Below are 21,048 nucleotides of genomic sequence, written 5' to 3'. Positions count from 1 at the left end.
CCATCTCTTGTGGTTCCGCACATAGATGACCTTGTTGATCCTTAAGAGGCCCTACTCTCTCCCTAGTTACTCTTTTGCCCTTTATGTATTTGTAGAAGCTCTTTGGATTCTCCTTTGCCTTATCTGCCAAAGCAATCTCATGTCCCCTTTTTGCCCTCCTGATTTCTCTCTTAACTCCACTCCGGCAATCTCTATACTCTTCAAGGGATCCACTTGATCCCAGCTGTCTATGCATGTCATATGCCTCCTTCTTCTTTTTGACTAGGGCCTGAATCTCCCGAGTCATCCAAGGTTCCCTACTTCTATCAGCCTTGCCCTTCACTTTATAAGGAATGTGCTTACCCTGAACCCTGGTTAGCACACTTTTGAAAGCCTCCCACTTACCAGACGTCCCTTTGCCTGCCAACAGACTCTCCCAATCAACTTCTGAAAGTTCCTGTCTAATACCATCAAAATTGGCCTTTCCCCAATTTAGAATTTTAACTTTTGGGCCAGACCTATCCTTCTCCAAAGCTATCTTAAAACTAATGGAATTATGATCACTGGTCCCAAAGTGATCCCTCACCAACACTTCTGTCACCTGCCCTTCCTTATTTCCCAAGAGGAGGTCAAGTTTTGCCCCCTCTCTAGTCGGGCCATCCACATACTAAATGAGAAATTCCTCCTGAATACACTCAACAAATTTCTCTCCATCCAAGCCCCTAATGCTATGGCTGTCCCAGTCAATGTTGGGAAAGTTAAAGTCCCCTACTATTACCACCCTATTTTTCTTGCAGCTGTCTGTAATCTCCTTACATATTTGCTCCTCAATTTCCCATTGACTATTTGGGGGTCTGTAGTACAATCCTATCAAAGTGATCTCTCCCTTCTTATTTTTCAGTTCTACCCATATGGACTCAGTGGGCGAACCCTCGGATATATCCCCTCTCACTACTGCAGTGATGTTCTCCCTAATCAAGAACGCAACTCCCCCTCCTCTCTTACCTCCTGCTCCATCTTTCCTATAAAAGACCTTAAAAAGACCGCTGAAGAAATGTTAGGGAAAGTTTTTTTTAAACTTCTCCTTCTGTGGAGCGTGAAGCAGCAGGAATGTTCCTCCCAGCTCAACACTACTGTGGGCTGCTGCCGGCCTGCTCTCAGCCCTCGTGTATTTTCTTCCGCCCCACCTCACAAGACTTACCGGCAATCTGATCCCTAACGTTGGGTGAGCTGCCTCTGGCACCGGCCCAATTTTGGATGAGCCTCAGGCCCCGGCTTCTGGCGCGCACTTGAATTTCCACCCACCATTTCTGCATGTTTTCGCATGCAGTTCTTCAAAAATTCTCCCTCAGAAAATATTTTCGATGATAGTTATTTCGTGGGTAGTCACATAGCGTGTTTTAACGGCAGCATCACTTATGTGGCGAGCATTAGCAAACATTGATTGCTGCTTTATAAACGACAGTGATAATTCAGAAAAGGTAATCTTTACATAACTTTCCCGTGCACTCATCATATTTCTCACCATGGTTTGCTTCATAGTGTCTTTGAATGGTATTCTTTCACCACAGCTACCTGTTGCTTATAAATCAAACATGTGGGCTTTCCATTCATGTCCACAAATAAATACATAATTCATATGAATGTTCTGGTAATTTATCTAATTGGAGCTGAATGTGTTCTGGGTTACAAACTGCACAGTTTAAGAGGGGAAGTACAAAAATTATAGCGATGACTATTGTCAGAACTTATAAACAATTATTTTTGCTTTTGATAAAAGCTAGATTTTCTTTAGAAACAAAGACACTGAAGGTGGTAGTAATTGTTTCTCACAAGTGAATCGGTAGCATGGGTTCAACTGAGGCAAATAACTTTTATTTTTATATTAAAACATTGAAGAGTTAGATTTATCAACACCATTAATAAAGTAAATGGTGGAAATAAAAACAAAACAATGGATTTAAGCATCTACCGCTCCAACATTTGTGGATTTGTATCATTAAAATCCCAGCCACCAAGACAGTCTCCCCCTCCAATCCCATCTGTCAGCTGTTCCTCTGTCAGACCTTAGTCATAAAGACATAATAATTGTGTAGTTGTAACAAAATCACTGACGAATCAGCATTTTTCTTTCAAACTAGAGTGCAACTCCTGCATTCTATGTATTAATTATTTGTTGAGGTTTCTGCTTCCATCTCTCTCTCTGGGTTCTGTTTCAAAAAGTGGGATTATCAGGTTACTTGGCCCAAGTTGCTCCAGCTCAGCCTATTTTGGATGATCTTAATTTACAAGCTGTAAGATTCTCAAAATTCACAGATCGCCCAAAACTCGGAGAAAAACCCTAAAGAACTTTGGACTCTTTTCTCACCATTTCAGGGTGACTCACACATGCGCCGCACCAGGAAGCATCAACCAGGGAAAAGTACTTTTCGAGGAATCCACGTCCTTTGAGGGACTCGCTACCTTGTAGGGGCGACTGTAAGAATTCTGGGAATTCACCTTTTCCCTGAGTATGGAAAAACTTTGGCCATTGTTCAAAATCCTAAGATGGAAGGATAGGTGAGAGGTCACCAGACGAATTCAACAACACACACAGTGGAATGTGGGAGAATTACTGCTTCAGACATGTCTCTGTTTTAATGCAAAACCTACAGCAGGTGGTCAACACTCAGCACTAATTCGAAAGGCAGTAGGCCATTGAAAGAGGCAACTGCTCCAGACATGGTGGGGCCATGCCTTTGTTTTAAAGCAAAACCCATCAACACCTAGGACGTTGGATACAAAAGGAAGCCTTGTGTGACAAGCTCTAAAAATCAGAATTAACTATGACCCATCGGGAGAAGCGATTGCAACATGATGAGGGACCATCAAAAAGCCATCAAAGATTCTTAAGGACTTTGTAAGAACTGTTTAAACAGACATGAAGTGTTTTTTTTTAAGTGATGAAGACCATTGTAAGAGAGGGATATAGAAGTGGAAACTCGAAACCTGTCTCTCTCTTTCTCTCTGGTTCTTGCTGGTGCTTATGTGCTGCTAGTCTTGTTCTGCCTGTCTCTGGAAGGAGAGCAGCTTCCGGCAAAACCAACGAACCCTACGTGAGAGAACCGGTCAGCCAGACCTGCAAGGAAAAAGGATTGTTCAACAGCTCGGGAGGCGACAGTTCAACAAGGCGAGGGGGCAACAGAGAGAAGGTCAGCAGCTCTAGAAGCAGGCCGACACACAAGAAGAAACCAGAGCAACAGCCCCAGCGACCATCAGACACCTCACGGCAACAAGGGCCTTACGAAACAACCAACCGAATATTACCACCAACCAACCGGGTAATATTGGGCCACCGCGACCAAAGAAAACCAACTCGGGAGAAAACCGAAGATCCGCAAAGTTTCCACTCTACAATCTATTTCTTACTTACCTCTGGGTGAGTTACTGTCAAGGATTCGTTTGGTGAACATTATCTCTGGCCCTTTAGAGTCCAACTTAGCTAGTACAGAGGGATTGGGAGGGGTGAGGTATCTTTCTACTGTAATTTCCCATGTGTGTACCGAAGTGTTCCCCATTTTATTAGAGTATTAAGATTGTTGTGTTGTATTTTCTCTCTTGAATAAAGGTCAAAGTTTCTTGCACCAAAACCAGTTGTCTGCTGCACTGTGTCACAACCCCCAAATAAGTCCAAGGTCCAGAAACCAGGGAGTGGGAGCGATTCGAACCGCTCAGAAGTCAGAGGCGAAGCTGACACACACCACCTCCCCTACAAAACTGACCAGTTCCTTTTCTTACTCCCCCAATTCAAACAAAAAAGGGAAGTGCCTAGGAGTGTAGTGTGCTGCTACTCCAACTTACTGTACAATATCTTGCTACTTTACTGTACTGTGGGATTCAGATTTTTATCACCTACTCCAAAAACAATTTACACCTGGACCTAACAAGACAACAACTCAGAACCAAGGCTTATTTGACTTTCTAAGCAGGCTGTGCAGGATTGACATACGCAAGAAATAAAAACCAAACCCATTCATACTACATTTTGAAAAAGACATTCAACCATCTCGCTATCATTCCAAACATTTAAAAACAAAAGAATACATGGAGAAATGAGATGCTCTTTAAATAATGATTACAAATATGTTACTCAAAAACAATATTGAAAAATAATCCCTGCCACCAGGACAGTTCGTCTCCTCCTCAAATCCCAAAGTTCATCTGTTAACTTTGCTGCTGATTGAAGCTCGGGCTACAAACTATCGAGGTCCCGAGCGAGGAGTCGATACTTGAGATGGGGGCGTCAGGCCTGGGGTTGTTTCTGGGCTTTTTTGCCGAGGAGCCGAGGGAGTGAGGATATGGCACCTCCTCTCCCAGCCCGGTATGAACAGCGGTGGTTGGAGCTTGAGTTGTAAACTCAGGGCGTGCAGCTCCCTGCAGGCAGTGAGAATCCTCTGTCTCCGTCCCCTTGTTCCCTCCACCAGTGGAAATAATCATTCACTATTTACCAACAATAAAGTTCACTCACCCCTTTACTGGCTGCTCCTCTCTTGGCACCACTCCCACTCACCATGTTGCTGCTGCTGCTCCCGGCTCTGCAGGAAATGCTGGGCCTCATGCCCACCCCACTCCTCTCTCTCCCCGCCCAAGCTCCAATCGTCCCGAACCCCAGTCACCTTCTCTCCCACCACTCGAGATCCCATACCCGAACCCGATTCCACAATCTCCCTTTCTCCCCTGCCCCCAGTCCTGTCACCGTCTCCTTCTCTGCCTCAGCCTCACTCTCCCGACCCAACTATCCCAAGTACCAACCTCCTGACTCCCCCTGCCAAATCCCAAACTCCCGACCCCGCTCCCGAATCCCAATCTCCCGAATGCCCTCCAAATCATAATCTCCAGACCGCCCCCCAAATCATAATCTCCAGACCGCCCCCCCGAATCATAATCTCCAGACCGCCCCCCCGAATCATATTCTCCAGACCGTCCCCCCGAATCATAATCTCCAGACCGCCCCCCCGAATCATAATCTCCAGACCGCCCCCCCGAATCATATTCTCCAGACCGTCCCCCCGAATCATATTCTCCAGACCGTCCCCCCGAATCATATTCTCCAGACCGCCCCCCGAATCATAATCTCCAGACCGCCCCCCCGAATCATATTCTCCAGACCGCCCCCCGAATCATATTCTCCAGACCGTCCCCCCGAATCATATTCTCCAGACCGTCCCCCCGAATCATATTCTCCAGACCGCCCCCCGAATCATAATCTCCAGACCGCCCCCCCGAATCATATTCTCCAGACCGTCCCCCCGAATCATATTCTCCAGACCGCCCCCCGAATCATATTCTCCAGACCGTCCCCCCGAATCATATTCTCCAGACCGTCCCCCCGAATCATATTCTCCAGACCGCCCCCCGAATCATAATCTCCAGACCGCCCCCCCGAATCATATTCTCCAGACCGCCCCCCGAATCATAATCTCCAGACCGCCCCCCGAATCATAATCTCCAGACCGCCCCCCGAATCATAATCTCCAGACCGCCCCCCGAATCATATTCTCCAGACCGTCCCCCCGAATCATAATCTCCAGACCGCCCCCCGAATCATAATCTCCAGACCGTCCCCCCGAATCATAATCTCCAGACCGTCCCCCCGAATCATAATCTCCAGACCGCCCCCCCGAATCATAATCTCCAGACCGCCCCCCCGAATCATATTCTCCAGACCGCCCCCCCGAATCATATTCTCCAGACCGTCCCCCCGAATCATAATCTCCAGACCGTCCCCCCGAATCATAATCTCCAGACCGCCCCCCCGAATCATAATCTCCAGACCGCCCCCCCGAATCATATTCTCCAGACCGTCCCCCCGAATCATATTCTCCAGACCGTCCCCCCGAATCATATTCTCCAGACCGTCCCCCCGAATCATAATCTCCAGACCGCCCCCCCGAATCATAATCTCCAGACCGCCCCCCCGAATCATATTCTCCAGACCGTCCCCCCGAATCATATTCTCCAGACCGTCCCCCTGAATCATATTCTCCAGACCGTCCCCCCGAATCATATTCTCCAGACCGTCCCCCCGAATCATATTCTCCAGACCGTCCCCCCGAATCATATTCTCCAGACCGCCCCCCGAATCATAATCTCCAGACCGCCCCCCGAATCATATTCTCCAGACCGCCCCCCGAATCATATTCTCCAGACCGCCCCCCGAATCATATTCTCCAGACCGCCCCCCCGAATCATAATCTCCAGACCGCCCCCCCGAATCATAATCTCCAGACCGTCCCCCCGAATCATATTCTCCAGACCGCCCCCCCGAATCATATTCTCCAGACCGTCCCCCCGAATCATATTCTCCAGACCGTCCCCCCGAATCATATTCTCCAGACTGCCCCCCGAACCCCAATCTTCAGACTGCCCCACAGATCCCAATCTCAAGACTGCCCCACAGATCCCAATCTCAAGACTGCCACACAGATCCCAATCTCCCAACTCTCTCTCCCCAATCTGCTACCCCCTAATCTCTTTTCATGCTCTCCCATTCCGTGAGACTTGGCAACCCTAAACACAGCACAGCACACAGGTCGGATGAAAGATATGGTCTAGAATAGAGTCACGGATGAAGAATGGGGGATAGTGGAGGGCTGCTTGGCCAATGGAACCGCAGCCCCATATGAGTCACTGCCTTCAGAAGAGGAAAGGTGATGGCACCTGGGCAGTAACTTTGTGAGGGCGTTGGGAATTCAATATAAAGCAATTTTGTGATGCATCTTCTGTGCTACAAAAGTAGTTTTATTAACAGGCTCTTTAATCTGAACCAGATCAAGCAAGATTCATATCCTGCTCTACACTGATAAAATGTTACATCAGTGCTGTGTTCATACATTAAAAAGACAGAACTAAATATTGATATTTAAAGGCAAGTAATATTGATAAAAATAACACGTTCCTACTCCAGTGCAACAACGGACTGAGTCACGCAAGCACCAAATCAGGCCCCTAATGCACACCATTAAGGTGCCATTGACTAGGTTCCTTGAAGAGGCTTTTGGACTGCTTTTGAGCTGCCACTTGAGGTCTCCAGCACAGTAGCAAGCAACCAATGGTGACAGCAAAAAACAGTGCTGCATAATTTTAGTCAGCAGTATTTTATTAATATACAGGGCTTATTATCTGCTGCTTTAAAACTCACTGCTTTATCCAAGTACATGAGACAACCAAAACTCCCTTCACATTTTTAAGCACCACTTTTGTTTTTTTTTAAAAAAGGTTTAATGGGCAACGCTACTTTAGTCACTTATGACCAAGTGATTCTTGAAGCTACAGATAATTTTCCTACAGTAAGAGAGTAGTGGAATAGCTTTTATTTGTGATTTATTTTTGTTAAATTTATATGCTTCAACATTCAATAAAAATATCTTCAAGGACAGCAGCCATTAGCTGATAGTTGTCCTTAATGGGAGAACTGGAAGAGATACAGAACTCTGGTTGTCCGTTAAAAAGAAATGTTCAAACTGCCAATCTGCAGCATGAAATTATGTGTAATATGAAATTCAACTCACTAACTAAGATTTGATTATAGTCAGGCTTGGCAAGTACAACTGAATCGTACCCTACCAGTTAGTGAACCAAACCCCTCATACCAATGGAAAGTCAAGACATTTTATACACTATATGCAAGGTGCTGAACAGCCCAATGTCCCACTGCTTGGTAATGACTACCAACCAGCTGAATGATCAATATGACATTTGGTCATATACACAGGCTAGTGATGTATGCATTCACACACATCACTGCAGAAAGATTCGAGGCATTTCTGAATGTAAAACTTGATGTAAGTCACTGCAAATTAAAAACTTCCATAAATAACTCAAAACTGTATATTGGGTAAAACAAAATCAAACAGTTGGACGAAAGGCTGCATCACAGTCTCAGAGTTCAGACAAGATGATGTCAGATGAACCCATATATTGTATTACTACATATCTCCTTTCAGGCCATCTGCATTTTAAAATAAGCATCAGTGATCAGTAAATCCTGCTTCTGGGACCTGTGATGCATCAGGGTCTGCAGGGAGTTAGAGCAATGACAGAAGAGCAGTCACTGGCCTAGGCAACTAATCTTCCCTGCAGTATGGTTATATTTTTCCACTAAGATTCAATCCAAGCAGTGCTGATGGAACCTTTCAAAGCACTTGCATCATTTAAAAAATTATTCAAGAACAATCATCACAGCACTTAACAAGATTTAATGTACATTTATTCTTAACATGTGGAACATATAGTATAAAGATTTTATACTGAATAAATGATATTCATTAAGCCAGAGGAAAAGGAGGAATTTACATCAAGTTTTTAACTACATTATCTGAAATACAAATATGCTGATTCGCATCACTGAAAAATTTCTGAAATTGTGTTTCTTCATTTTTTTTTTAAATTTCTGATCACCTGTACTCAACCTTTTCCACACCTTGATTATGAAGCAAAATGTGATCAGCTGCTCTCCTTGAAATAGAGCACGACTTTATACATACAGAAACTTGTACATCACCCTCATAGGAGATATGGCCAAAAATATATAATTAAAAAAAATAATTAAAATCTACCACTTTTTTAAAACCTTACCACATCATGGAGAAAGAAAAACTGTAAACCTCATTCTAAAAGGAACAAAAAAAAAACAAACACAACAGAAATAGTTTGAGGGTATGTGCAATGTACAACTTCTATATACATTACAGCCCTTTGGCTGTAGGAAAAAAATATCAAAAGGTAAACTGAGTGAACTAAGAGATGGCTGAGGACTGTCATACTGTGGAAGGTCAAGGAAGGTATGAATATGACAGCATCATGAGGAAGCAATTTGTGTTTATTATCGCTTTCTCTCCCTCCCCCCAACCCAGGTCAACAGTTTATTTGCTGCTAGACTAATGCATTTTAATTTCTTCTGTGTTTTACAGTGGACTATGCACACCTTTTTTTTGATCCCCTACACCTAGATCACTAAGTTCTATTGCACAGCGCTTTCTGTGGTGTGTACATATTTCAAAATTATTCTGGTGCTTTTTTTTCCTTTTTTTTCCTTTTTCTTTTTTTTTAAGTGGTAAAGAATATTTAATTGTACAATGTTTGCCACATTTCAAAATTCACCTTTTTTTGCTTCCAAAAATATCATACAAACATGAAAGAAACACCCAAAGGGAATCTAGGGATAAAGATAACCCCGACTGTACTAGACAGCAACTTTGGTTAAAAAAATCTTTTAAAAAGTACTTATACACATAGACAGCAAATATTTATTTCCATCTTATATTTGACCAAATTGACTACCTTTTTAAAGCCCAATTTCTTTCATAAATGGGGCAGAGGAGCAAAGATTATTTTTGTTGTTGGATAAATAACAGAAACAGCCAATCAAATGCAACTTCTTTGTCTCCACTCACACATGCTTGGCTTCCCACTTCTGTCATAACTGACCAATCATGAACAGTGTATCGCAAATGACAGATGCAACCATAGAGTTCAGAACAGATGATATAGAAATATCTAGCAAGCGACCCTCGTGTAAAACAAATTCCGGGCGGTTCTCTTCTACTCTAGCCATGGCAAGCAAAGCCTTGGCTGCCCTACACATCATGTGCACACTGGTTGGCTCAATGGGTGGAGGCTGCATGTGCATCAGGTTAGGTTGACTGTGCTGAAGTTGGGCCACAGTAAGGCCGTCCTCAAGGAAACTGATCAGGTTGCTGATGCTTCCTTTTTGCACAGCAATAGCTCTTGCCACCAAAGTGTCCCCCTGGGCAAAGTTTGACAACAGAGCAACAGACATTTCTCGGCAGACTGAAATTCTCCGGTCTCCCACGTACCTAACCAAAGTAGCATACAGTTTCTCCTGACGGCTGAAAGGGGGAGTTGCCAGGATGAGATCCACATTATTGTCCTGAATGCCGAGTTTACATAAGGTCTCCAACACAAGTCTTTGCGGTGATAGGATTGAATTAAGTCCCACTGTTGGGAAAGGATCCTGGGCTTCTGCTGAAGAGCATACCATCCAGTGTAGCAAGCCATCCAATATTGGCAAACAAATGCTTTCTGGGTATATAGACAGGTCCAGCTGCCCAGAAATGTTGGCTAATGTAACTAAGGTGTTCTCCCGTAAAACCTCAAGGCAGTCCCACCACCACTCGCCTTTGTTGCAGGCTACCCCTTCGTCCTCTTCTTCCTCTTTCTCATATGTCCGCGGTGTTCGCTTTCTTTCTGGATGCTTGTGATGAAGCAAAATCAGCTTCCCCAAAATGAGTATTAGGCCTGAGTGCTTTGACATTTCAGCATCATTCCCAGGCACAAAAGACAAGCTACGAACTATATTTGACACACAAATACAGCGTTTTGCCAATGAGTCCTGCCAGTTAGAGATTGTGCACAATGGAGTCTCATCACGGCTGCAAGACTCATCCTCCAATAACTTTATATTTCTGTGTTTTTTTGATTGGTGGATGTCAAAGAGAAACTTACCGCTTTCTGTCTCAGAAGCCGAACCAATGGAATGGTCTTCTGGCAGGGCTCCTGGCCGAGCTGACAATACATCATCTATCGTTGCTGTTATACTCTTTTCCAGCTGCTCTTCTGTATTGATGTTTTCATTGATCTTTTTCTCTTTACTTGGGGCACTTAAACATCCCGTCACCCTCTTGCGTGACAGCATTTCCATTTTGCTCTCAAAATGGGTTTGAATGTGCTCTGTTGTGTCACCTCCACCAATTTTCCAATGGAGCAATCCACTGTCAAACAACTGAACGCGGCCAAGTTTATTTGTGTGGTCAACTACAAAAAGATCCTTCTTCTTCACAATCTTCAATGGCAGCCTATCAAATTTACTGGCTTGTTTTGGCTTTTCATCACGCACTTGTGAATCATTTGCTGCAAAGTTGATTCGGCTGTCTTCACTTTCTGATTGGCCATCTTCCTCTTGGTCGTCATCATCATAGTCATCATCATCATCATCATCGTCGTCAATTTCTTCTTCCTCCTCCTCCTTCCTAATATCACCCTTGGTATGGTTAACATCATCTTTCTTAAATGCATCTGGATCAAGGAGCGCCTTCTGACCTGGATCTCCAACCTCATACTCTTTTAAAATTCCAAATATTTCTATCAAGCATCTTCTGAAATATTCTACCAGAAGCTCCAGGAAACCAGACAACTGTAACAAAAACAGAAATAAAAGGACATAACTTCAGAGTTCCAAGCATATTCTTCTGCAGTTACTTAATCTACTCTAAGGCTGTTAATAAAGCATATGAGATCCTGGGCTTTATTAATAGGGACATAGAATACAAAAGCAAGGAAGTTATGCTAAACCTTTAGAAAACACTGGTTGGGCTGCAGCTGGAGTATTGTTTTCAATTCTGGGCACCACACTTTAGGAAGGATGTCAAGACCTTACAGAAAGTGCAGAAGAGATTTACTAGAATGGTACCAGGGATGAGAGACTTCAATTATGTGGTGAGACTGGAGAAGCTGGGGTTGTTCTCCTTAGAACAGAGAAGGTTAAGGGGAGATTTGATAGAGGTGTTCAAAATCATTAACGGTTTTGATAGAGTAAATAAGGAGAAATGATTTCCAGTGCCAGAAGAGTCGGTAACCAGAGGACGCAGATTTAAGGTGATTGGCAAAACAGCCAGAGGCGACGAGGAAACATTTTTTTTTCGCAGCGAGTTGTAATGATCTGGAATGCACTGTCTGAAAGGGTGGTGGAAGCAGATTCAATAATAACTTTCAAAAGGGAAAAAAGCAGGGGAATGGGACTAGTTTGAAGGCTCTTCCAAAGAGCTGGCAGAGGCACGATGGGCTGAATGGCCTCCTCCTGTGCTGTACCTACTATGATACTTATCAGCAACAGTTCATTGCAGAATACAGGCTTTCAAATGAGCCTATGTGATCTGCAATGGGATCCTAGGGTGTTCATGTGGTCATTGGGTTTCTGTCTGCCAGGTGTAACCATGTGCTGTGAATACAGTGTTTTGATTATTCTGTATATTTTTTGACTTTTTAGTAACATTATTTTTATTGCTGTATTTACAGTAATAAAAAAGTCCTGCAATTATAGAACTTTTTAGGTAGCTGGTACAGTCTTTCAGAAATTAGGACAGGATTATGTGAAATTTTACAGGGGTTCTCCAAACACAAAATTTTGAAAACCACTGCAGCTCTCTCAGAAGAACACTCATTATAATGACTTTATGCCAGCAGCATACAGAACCTACATTAAAAAAAATAATTTGAAATAAAATTACTAGCTTTTCAAAGTTGAACAAAAGCATTTCACAAAAGTTTGAGAAGTTCACCTCTGAAGAACTATTCATGAAGCTGTGAGCTGACATAAGACAGGAAAAAAAACAGGATACACTGACAGATTTTGGGATACTTCAGATCAGGAATACACTGTATACACTTTCCACAATTACCTTTAAGTAAACTTTGAAGTAAAAGGTTTGAACAATGCTGCTTATTAGAAAAGGAATATTCTGCAAAATTGGGTGATACATCTGTAGCACCCACTCCTCACAGCAGAACATTTCTTGTCACTGTACCTTCCTCAATGGTTGGGTAAGATATGTACAGGCTGTGAATGCAAAACTGGTTTATTGGCTTGTACAGGTCAGTTGAACAGTTCAGCCCGCTGATAGCCAGGAAACACAGCTGTTTTCACCTTTGTTTACATTGCCCTCAAGAATGGTGTCTGTAGATGCACAGTCTCTAGAAGCAACTGCACTGCCTTTTTCTTTAATAGTTGATGCCCTATAAAACTGTAATAGAAACAGAAAATGCTGGATATGCAAACCAGATCACTCACATTCAAAGGTTGTCATTTCAGGTGGGACCCTTCAGCAGAACTTTTTCAAATTTCCAAGTTTTTGGGCACCACACTTTAGGAAGGATGTCAGGGCCTTAGAGAGGGTGCAGAACGGATTTACTAGAATGGTGCCAGGGATGAACGACTTCAGTTATGTGGAGAGATTACAGAAGCTGGTGTTGTTCTCCTTAGAGCAGAGAAGGTTAAGGGGAAATTTGAGAGAGGTGTTCAAAATCATGAATGGTTTTGACAGAGTAAACAAGGAGAAACTGTTTCCAGTGGCAGAAGGGTCAGTAACCAGAGGACACAGATTTAAGGTGATTGGCAAAAGAGCCAGAGGCGACATGAGGAAACATTTTTTTACGCAGCGAGTTGTAATGATCTGGAATGCACTGCCTGAAAGGGTGGTGGAAACAGATTCAATAGTAACTTTCAAAAGGGAATTGGATAAATACTTGAAGGGAAAAAATTTACAGGGCTATGGGGAAAGAGCAGGGGAATGGGACTAATTGGATAGCTCTTTCAAAGAGCTGACATAGGCATGATGGGCTGAATGGCCTCCTCCTGTGCTGTACCGACGATGATACTATGTGCATTTTTTTCCCTTTATCTGTGCTATAAATCTGTTCATGTACCAGACACGAGCATATAGTTTTGCATCTTGAAAGACAACTGAAAAGGTACTCCAGGGCATTGCTGACTCCAGGAACAAACCATACCAGAATGTTTGGAGATGACATGAGTGAATAATACCAAGATAGTATTACAATGGGTAATGCAATCATTTCAGTACAATGATTATTTAATTGATTACTAAAGCGATTAACATGCTGCCCCTCGGCGACATCATCCAAAAATACGTCACGTTCCACATGTACGCTGATGACACCCAGCTCTACCTCACCATCACCTCCCTTGACCCCTCCACTGTCTCTGATTTGTCACACTGTTTGTCCGACATCCAGTACTGGATGAACAAAAATTTCCTCCAACTAAATATTGGGAAGACTGAAGCCATTGTCTTCGGTCCCCACCACATAGTCTGTTCTCTAGCCACCGACTCCATCCCTCTCCCTGGTCACCGTTGAGGCTGAATCAGACCGTTCGCAACCCTGGTGTAATATTTGACCCTGAGATGAGTTTCCGACCTCATATCCACTCCATCAACATGACCGCCTACTTCCACCTCCGTAACATTGCCCATCTCTGCCCGCTTCAGTTTATCTGCTGTTGAAACCCTCATTGATGTCTTTGTTGCCTCTAGACTTGTCTATTCCAATGCTCTCCTGGCCGGCCTCCCATCTTGCACCCTCCATAAAATTGAGCTCATCCAAAATTCTGCTGCCCTTATCCTAATTCGTACCAAGTCCCATTCTCCCATCACCCGCTAACCTACATTGGCTCCCAGTCTGGGAAAACGTCAATTTTAAAATTCTCATCCTTGTTTTCAAATTCCTCCATGTCCTCGCCCCTCCCTATCTCTGAAACCTCCTCCAGCCCTACAACCCTCCGAGATCTCTGCGCTCCTCCAATTCTTGCCGCTTGCGCATCCCGAATTTTAATTGGCGACCGTGTCATCAGCTGCCTAGGCCCTAAGCTTTGGAATTCCCTCCCTAAACCTCTGTGCCTCTCTCTCCTCCTTTAAGACGCTCCTTAAAACCTATCTCTTTGACCAAGCCTGTCCCAATATCTCCTGATGTGGCTCGGTGTCAAATTTTGTTTGATTCCACTCCTGTGAAGCGCCTTGGGACATTTTACGACGTCAAAAGAGCTATATAAATGCAAGTAGTAGTAGTAGTAGTAGTTGTTGTTGTAGTATTCAGGAACATTAAATCATAAAAATCTATCCTGTTGTTCCAAAAGCATTAGAGCAACAGCCTACTGTCATGCTCAATGAACAACAGAAGATTGGTGGGTATCTTAAAAGGGAACACTAAAGTCTTCTAAAAATATATAAATGTAAAAGGATGGGTGCGGCCAATTAGTGACCAAAAAGGAGCTCTTCTTGTGGAGGCAGAGGGCATGGCTGAGGTACTAAATGAATACTTCGCATCTATCTTCACAAAGTAAGAGGATGCTGTGAATGTCACAGTAAAGGAGGAGGTAGTAGAGAAATTGGATAGGATAAAAATAGAGTGGAGGTACTGAAAAGGTTGGCAGCACTCAAAGTAGAAAAGTCATCTGGTCCAGATGGGATGCATCCTAGGTGGCTGTGCACGGAGGCTCTGGCCACAATCTTTCAATCCTTGGATATCGGAGTGGTGCCAGAGGACTGGAGGGTTGCAAATGTTACATCCCTGTTCAAAAAAGGGGAGAGAGTCAGCCTAACATTAGTGGTGGGGAAACTTTTAGAGACAATAAACTGGGACAAAATTAATTGGCACTTGGAAAAACATGAGTTAATAAATGACAGCCAGCATGGATTTGTTAAAGGCAAATCGTGTCTGACAAACTTGATTGAGTTCTTTGATGAAATAACGAAGAGGGTTGATGAAGGTGGTGCGGTTGATGTTGTGTACATGGACTTTCAAAAGGCGTTTGATAAAGCACCATATAATAGACTTGTTAGCAAAATTGAAGCTCATGGGATTAAAGGGGCAGTGTGGATACGAAATTGAATAAGAAAGCAGAGTGTAGTGGTGAACAGTTGTTTTTCGCAGGTATCCCCCAGGAGTCAGTATTATAACCACTGCTCTTTTTGATATATATTAATGACCTGGACTTGGGTACACAGGGCATAATTTAAATGACTGCAGATGACACGAAACTCAGAAATATAGTAAACAGTGAGTAGGATAGTAGAGCAGAAATCAAGAAGACATAAACAGACTGGTGAAATGGACAGTCACATTGCGAATGCAGAGAAATGTGAAGTGATGCATTTTGGAAGGAAGAATGAGGAGAGGTAATATAAACTAAATGGTACAATTTTAAAGGGGGTTTATGTACATAGACCTGTTGGGCCAAATGGCCTGTTTCTGTGCTGTACATTTTCTGTACACAAACTTATAGAAACAATAATCCGGGACAGAATTACCAGTCACTTGGACGAGGGTGGATTGATTAGGGAAAGCCAGCATGGATTTGTTAAAGGCAAATCGTGTTTAACTAACCTGATAAGAGTTTTTTGATGAGGTAACAGAAAGGGTAGATGAGGGCAATGCAGTTGATCTGGTGTATATGGACTTTCAAAAGGCGTTTGATAAAGTGCCGCACGTTAGATTGCGGCCCATGGAATAAAGTGGGGGCATTAGCAACATGGATACAGAATTGGCTAAGGGACAGGAAATAGTGTAGTGGTGAACGGTTGTTTTTCGGACTGGAGGGAGGTGTACAGTGGTGTTCCCCGGGGTCAGTGCTGGGACCACTGCTTTTCTTGATATATATTAATGACTTGGATTTGGGTGTACAGGGCACAATTTCCAAATTTGCAGATGACACAAAACTTGGAAGGGTAGTAAACAGTGAGGAGGATAGTGACAGACTTCAAGAGGATATAGACAAGCTGTTGGCATGGGCGGACACGTGGCAGATGAAATTTAACGCAGAAAAATGTGAAGTGATACATTTCGGTAGGAAGAACGAGGAGAGGCAATATGAACTAGAGGGCACAACTCTAAAAGGGGTACAGGAACACAGAGATCTGGGGGCATATGTGCACAAATTGTTGAAGATGGCAGGGCAGGTTGAGAAAGTGGTTAAAAAAGCATACAGGATCCTGGGCTTTATAAATAGAGGCATAGAGTAAGATGAACCTTTATAAAACACTGGTTTGACCACAATTGGAGTATTGTGTCCAGTTCTGGGCACCACACTTCAGAAAAGATGTGAAGGCCTCAGAGAGGGTGCAGAAGAGATTTACTAGAATGATTCCAGGGATGAGGAACTTTAGTTATGTGGATAGACTGGAGAAGCTGGGGCTGTTCTCCTTGGAACAGAGACGGATACGAGGAGATTTGATAGAGGTATTCAAAATCATGAAGGGTCTAGACACAATAGATAGAGAAAATGTTCCCAGTGGCGGAAGAGTCAAGAACCAGAGGACATAGATTTAAGGTGATTGGCAAAAGATCAAAAGGTGACATAAGGATAAACTTTTTTTTACACAGCGAGCGGTTAGGATCTGGAATGCACTGCCCGAGGGGGTGCTGGAGACAGATTCAATCATGGCCTTCAAAAGGGAACTGGATAAGTACTTGAAAGGAAAAAATTTGCAGGGCTACAAGGAAAGGGCGGGGGAGTGCGACTAGCTGGATTACTCTTGCATAGAGCCGGCACGGACTTGATGGGCCGAATGGCCTCCTTCTGCGCTGTAACCTTTCTATGAAATCGTTGAAGGTGGCAGGACATGTTGATAGGGCTGTTTAAAAAAAGCCTACTGGATCCTTGGTTTTATAAATAGAAGAATAGGGTACAAAAGCAAGGAAGTTATGCGAATCCTTTATAAGTCACTGGTTAGGCCTCAGCTGGAGTATTTTGTCTAATTCTGAGCACCACACTTTAGGAAGGATATCAAAGCTTTGAAGAGGGTGCAGAGAAGATTTACTAGAATGGTACCAGGGATGAAGGACTCAGTTATGTGGAGAGACTAGAGAAGCTGTGATTGTTCTCCTTAGAGCAGAGAAGGTTAAGGGGAGATTTAATAGAGGTGTTCAAAATTATGAAGGGTTTTGATGAATAGGGAGAAACAGTCGGTAACCAGAGGGTCAGTAACCAGACAACACAGATTTAAGGTGAATGGAAAAGAACCAGAGGGGAGATGAGGAGAATTTTTTTTTATGCAATGATGATCTGGAATGCACTGCCTGAAAGAGTGGTGGAAGCAAATTCAATAGTAACTTTTAAAAGGGAATTGGATATATACTTAAATAGACTCTACAGCACGGAAACAGGCCATTCGGCCCAACTGGTCTATGCCCGGTGTTTAAGCTCCACATGAGCCTCCTCCTACCCCTCTTCATTTAACCCTATCAGCATATCCTTCTTTTCCTTTCTCACTCATGTGCTTATTATCTAGCTTCCCCTTAAATGCATCTATGTTATTCACCTCAATTACTTCTTGTGGTAGCGAGTTCCACATTCTAACCACTCTCTGGGAAAAGAGGTTTCTCCTGAATTTGTTGTTGGATTTATTGGTGACTTTCCTATATTTATGGCCCTAGTTTTGGTCTCCCCCACAATTGGAAACGTCTTCTCTACATCTACCCTACCAAACTCCTTCATAATTTTAAAGACCTCTATTAGGTCACCCCCAGCCTGTTCAGCCTTTCTTGATAAGTACATCCTTCTCAGTGCTGGTATCATCCTCCAGTGCCTCTATGTCGTTGAAGGGGAAAAATTTGCAGGGCTATAGAGAAAGAGGAGAGTGGGACTAATTGGATAGCGCTTTCAAAGAGCTGGCAGAAACATGATGTGCTGAATGGCCTCCTTCTGTGCTGTATGATTCTATGATTCAAATTACATTTTCCCATCAGCATTTATGTTCATTACCTAGTTAATAAACAGAAGCCCCAAAATACTATTGAGTGCTTGAGGTCAAATGTGCATATACTATTGTACCATACCCTAACAGATAGCTTGACAACATGACAATTTAAACTGATAGTTGCTCATTTTCTCAATAATTAATTAATTGGCACAGCTTTAGCATTACAGCACTTCCATTAGTAAGACTTCAAAACCCATGGCTGCACACTGTTTCCCATTTGTTGCTGCGTTGTACTGTTTCATGTTGTTCCCTTAACAGTTTGAGCACAGTATCTTGACAGGAGAATGAACAATACTACTACTATCATCTGACTCCATCAGCCGAAAACTGCAATGGAATTAGTCATCACTGCAAAACCAACTAGCTAGTCTGATTTCTCTGATTCCTTGAGCAGCAAAGGATTTTCAAATTATAATGGTTGCAGGAGAAGCACAGAACATACAAGTTTACATAAAAAGATATAGATGTATTTGGAGAGGAAGAGAATTCCAGAGCCACTGACACTAATGATCAGACTTTAACTGAAGCAGGCAGCTTCAGATCACAGGCTCTTTAAAATTATACAACAGAATATCTTAATTACAAGTAAATTCACTTACTTGGGAGAGGTTAAATGTGGCTACAGTGCTGTCATCATAAAGTAAGATGTTGATGGTGTCCAGAGCCCAAGTGCTTTCAGCCAACAGACCAGATTTGAGGGACATCATAACTCGCCATGCCTCTGGGGCTCCTGGAAAATCATTAATAGCACATCAAGAATCATTTATTAGTAACACCTATACTTTGAATTTCTCAATGAATCAATTTAACATTAATTGTTGGTGCATCTGTATTTTAAATAATGGAAGAACTGGCATACGGCTGTCAACATCACAGAAATGTTAAGAATGGGATTCATGATTGTCAACAGTGGTGTAGATTGTAAACCCATGAAGTTTTTTTTTAAAAAGAGGGACACACATCAAATAGGTCACTTTATTTAAAGTAAAATGAGCTTGTCGGTCCTTATGAACGTGTGCTGGAGTCCCCTGTGAGTCAGGCCAAGAGTTACAGTTTAAAAAAAAACAGGCCACAAACAATATTTCCTTTACAGGGAGGGACACTGAGGTTTTTGGTGTTTTGAGCTTTCATCTCAGTAGAAGAGGTTCATCAATCTAAATTGTAGTAGCTCTGATAACACTTTTAGATCACTTCAGCAGTAGTTCTGCAATATTGTCTTAAATTTCTGTTATGTGGAAACCACTCTAATGAATTGTGGGGCAAATTCCACAGTACACGGAACAGAGACACAAATGAATATGTGCAATTTTAAAATTATGATTGATAATTTTGCTTCTGACTATAGCTGAGGATTGTGCATAGGGGCCAGTGACTGCTTCACTGGTCAAAACATGCAGGTGAAGCCAGTGCCAGTGGCCAGAAAACATGGCTGCCTCTGGAGGCATCTGCAGAAACCACCTATTTTTGTGAGTCTTGTGTCCTTCGGAGATGGCAGTGCTTCCTTGTTCACCGTACTGCTAATGCTATTGCAATTGCAGCTGCAGTCAGTGGCAGCGAGGTAAACACATGCTCCGTGTAGCTCATTTAAATACTAGGAAAAGATCGTACAAGCCAGCCATCACATTGCCTTCAATTGGCCTTCATTGCAAAAGGATTCAAGTACAGGAGCAGGGGTGTCTTACTGCAGTTATACAGGGCCTTGGTGAGGCCACATCTGGAGTATTGTGTGCAGTTTTGGTCTCCTTATCTGAGGAAGGATGTCCTTGCCATGGAGGGAGTGCAACGAAGGTTTACCAGACTGATTCCTGGAATGGCAGGACTGATGTATGAGGAGAGATTGGGTCGACTAGGCCTATATTCACTAGAGTTTAGAAGAATGAGAGGTGATCTCATCGAAACATATAAAATTCTAACAGGACTAGACAGACTAGATGCAGGGACGATGTTCCCGATGGCTGGGAAATCCAGAACCAGGGGTCACAGTCTCAGGATACATGGTATGCCATTTAGAACCGAGATGAGGAGAAATTTCTTCACTCAGACGGTGGTGAACCTGTGGAATTCTCTACCACAGAAGGCAAGTCATTAGATGTATTCAAGAAGGAGATAGATATATATCTTTAATGCTAAAGGGATCAAGGGATATGGGGAAAAGGCGGGAACAGGGTACTGAGTTGGACGATCAGCCATGATCATTTTGAATGGAGGAGCAGGCCCGAAGGACCAAATGGCCTACTCTTACTCCTATTTTCTATGTTTCTATGTCTATGTTTCACGACACACGACAACGCAAAATCGTCGAGCAGAAATTGATAGCCAAGTTCCGCACCCATGAGGACGGCCTCAACCGGGATCTTGGGTTCATGTCACGCTACACGTTACCCCACCAGCGAACAAATGTTATCTGTTTTTAATATAACGGGTCAGTTGCTGTCTTTTCTATGTTTCTACCTCTCTATCTCTGTTTTTTTTTTGTTTGTTGTTTTTTTTGGTGATTTGTATATTCTGAGACCTGGCAGGTAACACCTGTCTGTCTGCACACTGATTGCCTTGGCAATGGGCAGTTGAAAAAACTGTCTGTTATCACCAAGCATTGTTCTGTGAATTATAAATGCGACTTTATTTCGAGGATTTCATTTCCACATCGTTCACCTGAGGAAGGAGGTAGCCTCCGAAAGCTTGTGAATTTAAAATAAAATTGCTGGACTATAACTTGGTGTTGTAAAATTGTTTA

The 21,048-nt window shown here is 43.1% G+C and overlaps 1 protein-coding gene across 11 annotated transcripts in view; it reads right to left on the bottom strand.

The window, feature by feature from the left end:
* Window positions 1-8,209: 8,209 nt before the first annotated feature.
* LOC137324615 (AT-rich interactive domain-containing protein 1B-like) overlaps window positions 8,210-21,048 on the bottom strand; it is a 648,069-nt gene continuing 635,230 nt past the window's right edge. For all 11 annotated transcript variants that reach the window (XM_067989102.1, XM_067989104.1, XM_067989111.1 and 8 more), the window contains 2 exons: window positions 18,914-19,044; window positions 8,210-11,173 (listed from right to left, as the gene is read on the bottom strand). In XM_067989102.1, the coding sequence (XP_067845203.1) occupies window positions 9,437-11,173; window positions 18,914-19,044 (1,868 nt within the window). In that variant the 3' untranslated portion in view covers window positions 8,210-9,436. The remainder of the gene's footprint in view (window positions 11,174-18,913; window positions 19,045-21,048) is intronic.

This window comes from Heptranchias perlo, chromosome 8 (assembly GCF_035084215.1).
Source record: "Heptranchias perlo isolate sHepPer1 chromosome 8, sHepPer1.hap1, whole genome shotgun sequence".
NCBI classification, from domain to species: Eukaryota; Metazoa; Chordata; class Chondrichthyes; order Hexanchiformes; family Hexanchidae; genus Heptranchias; species Heptranchias perlo.
Note: the sequence above shows the minus strand (reverse complement) of the source record. Positions and strands in the feature narration are given on the sequence as shown.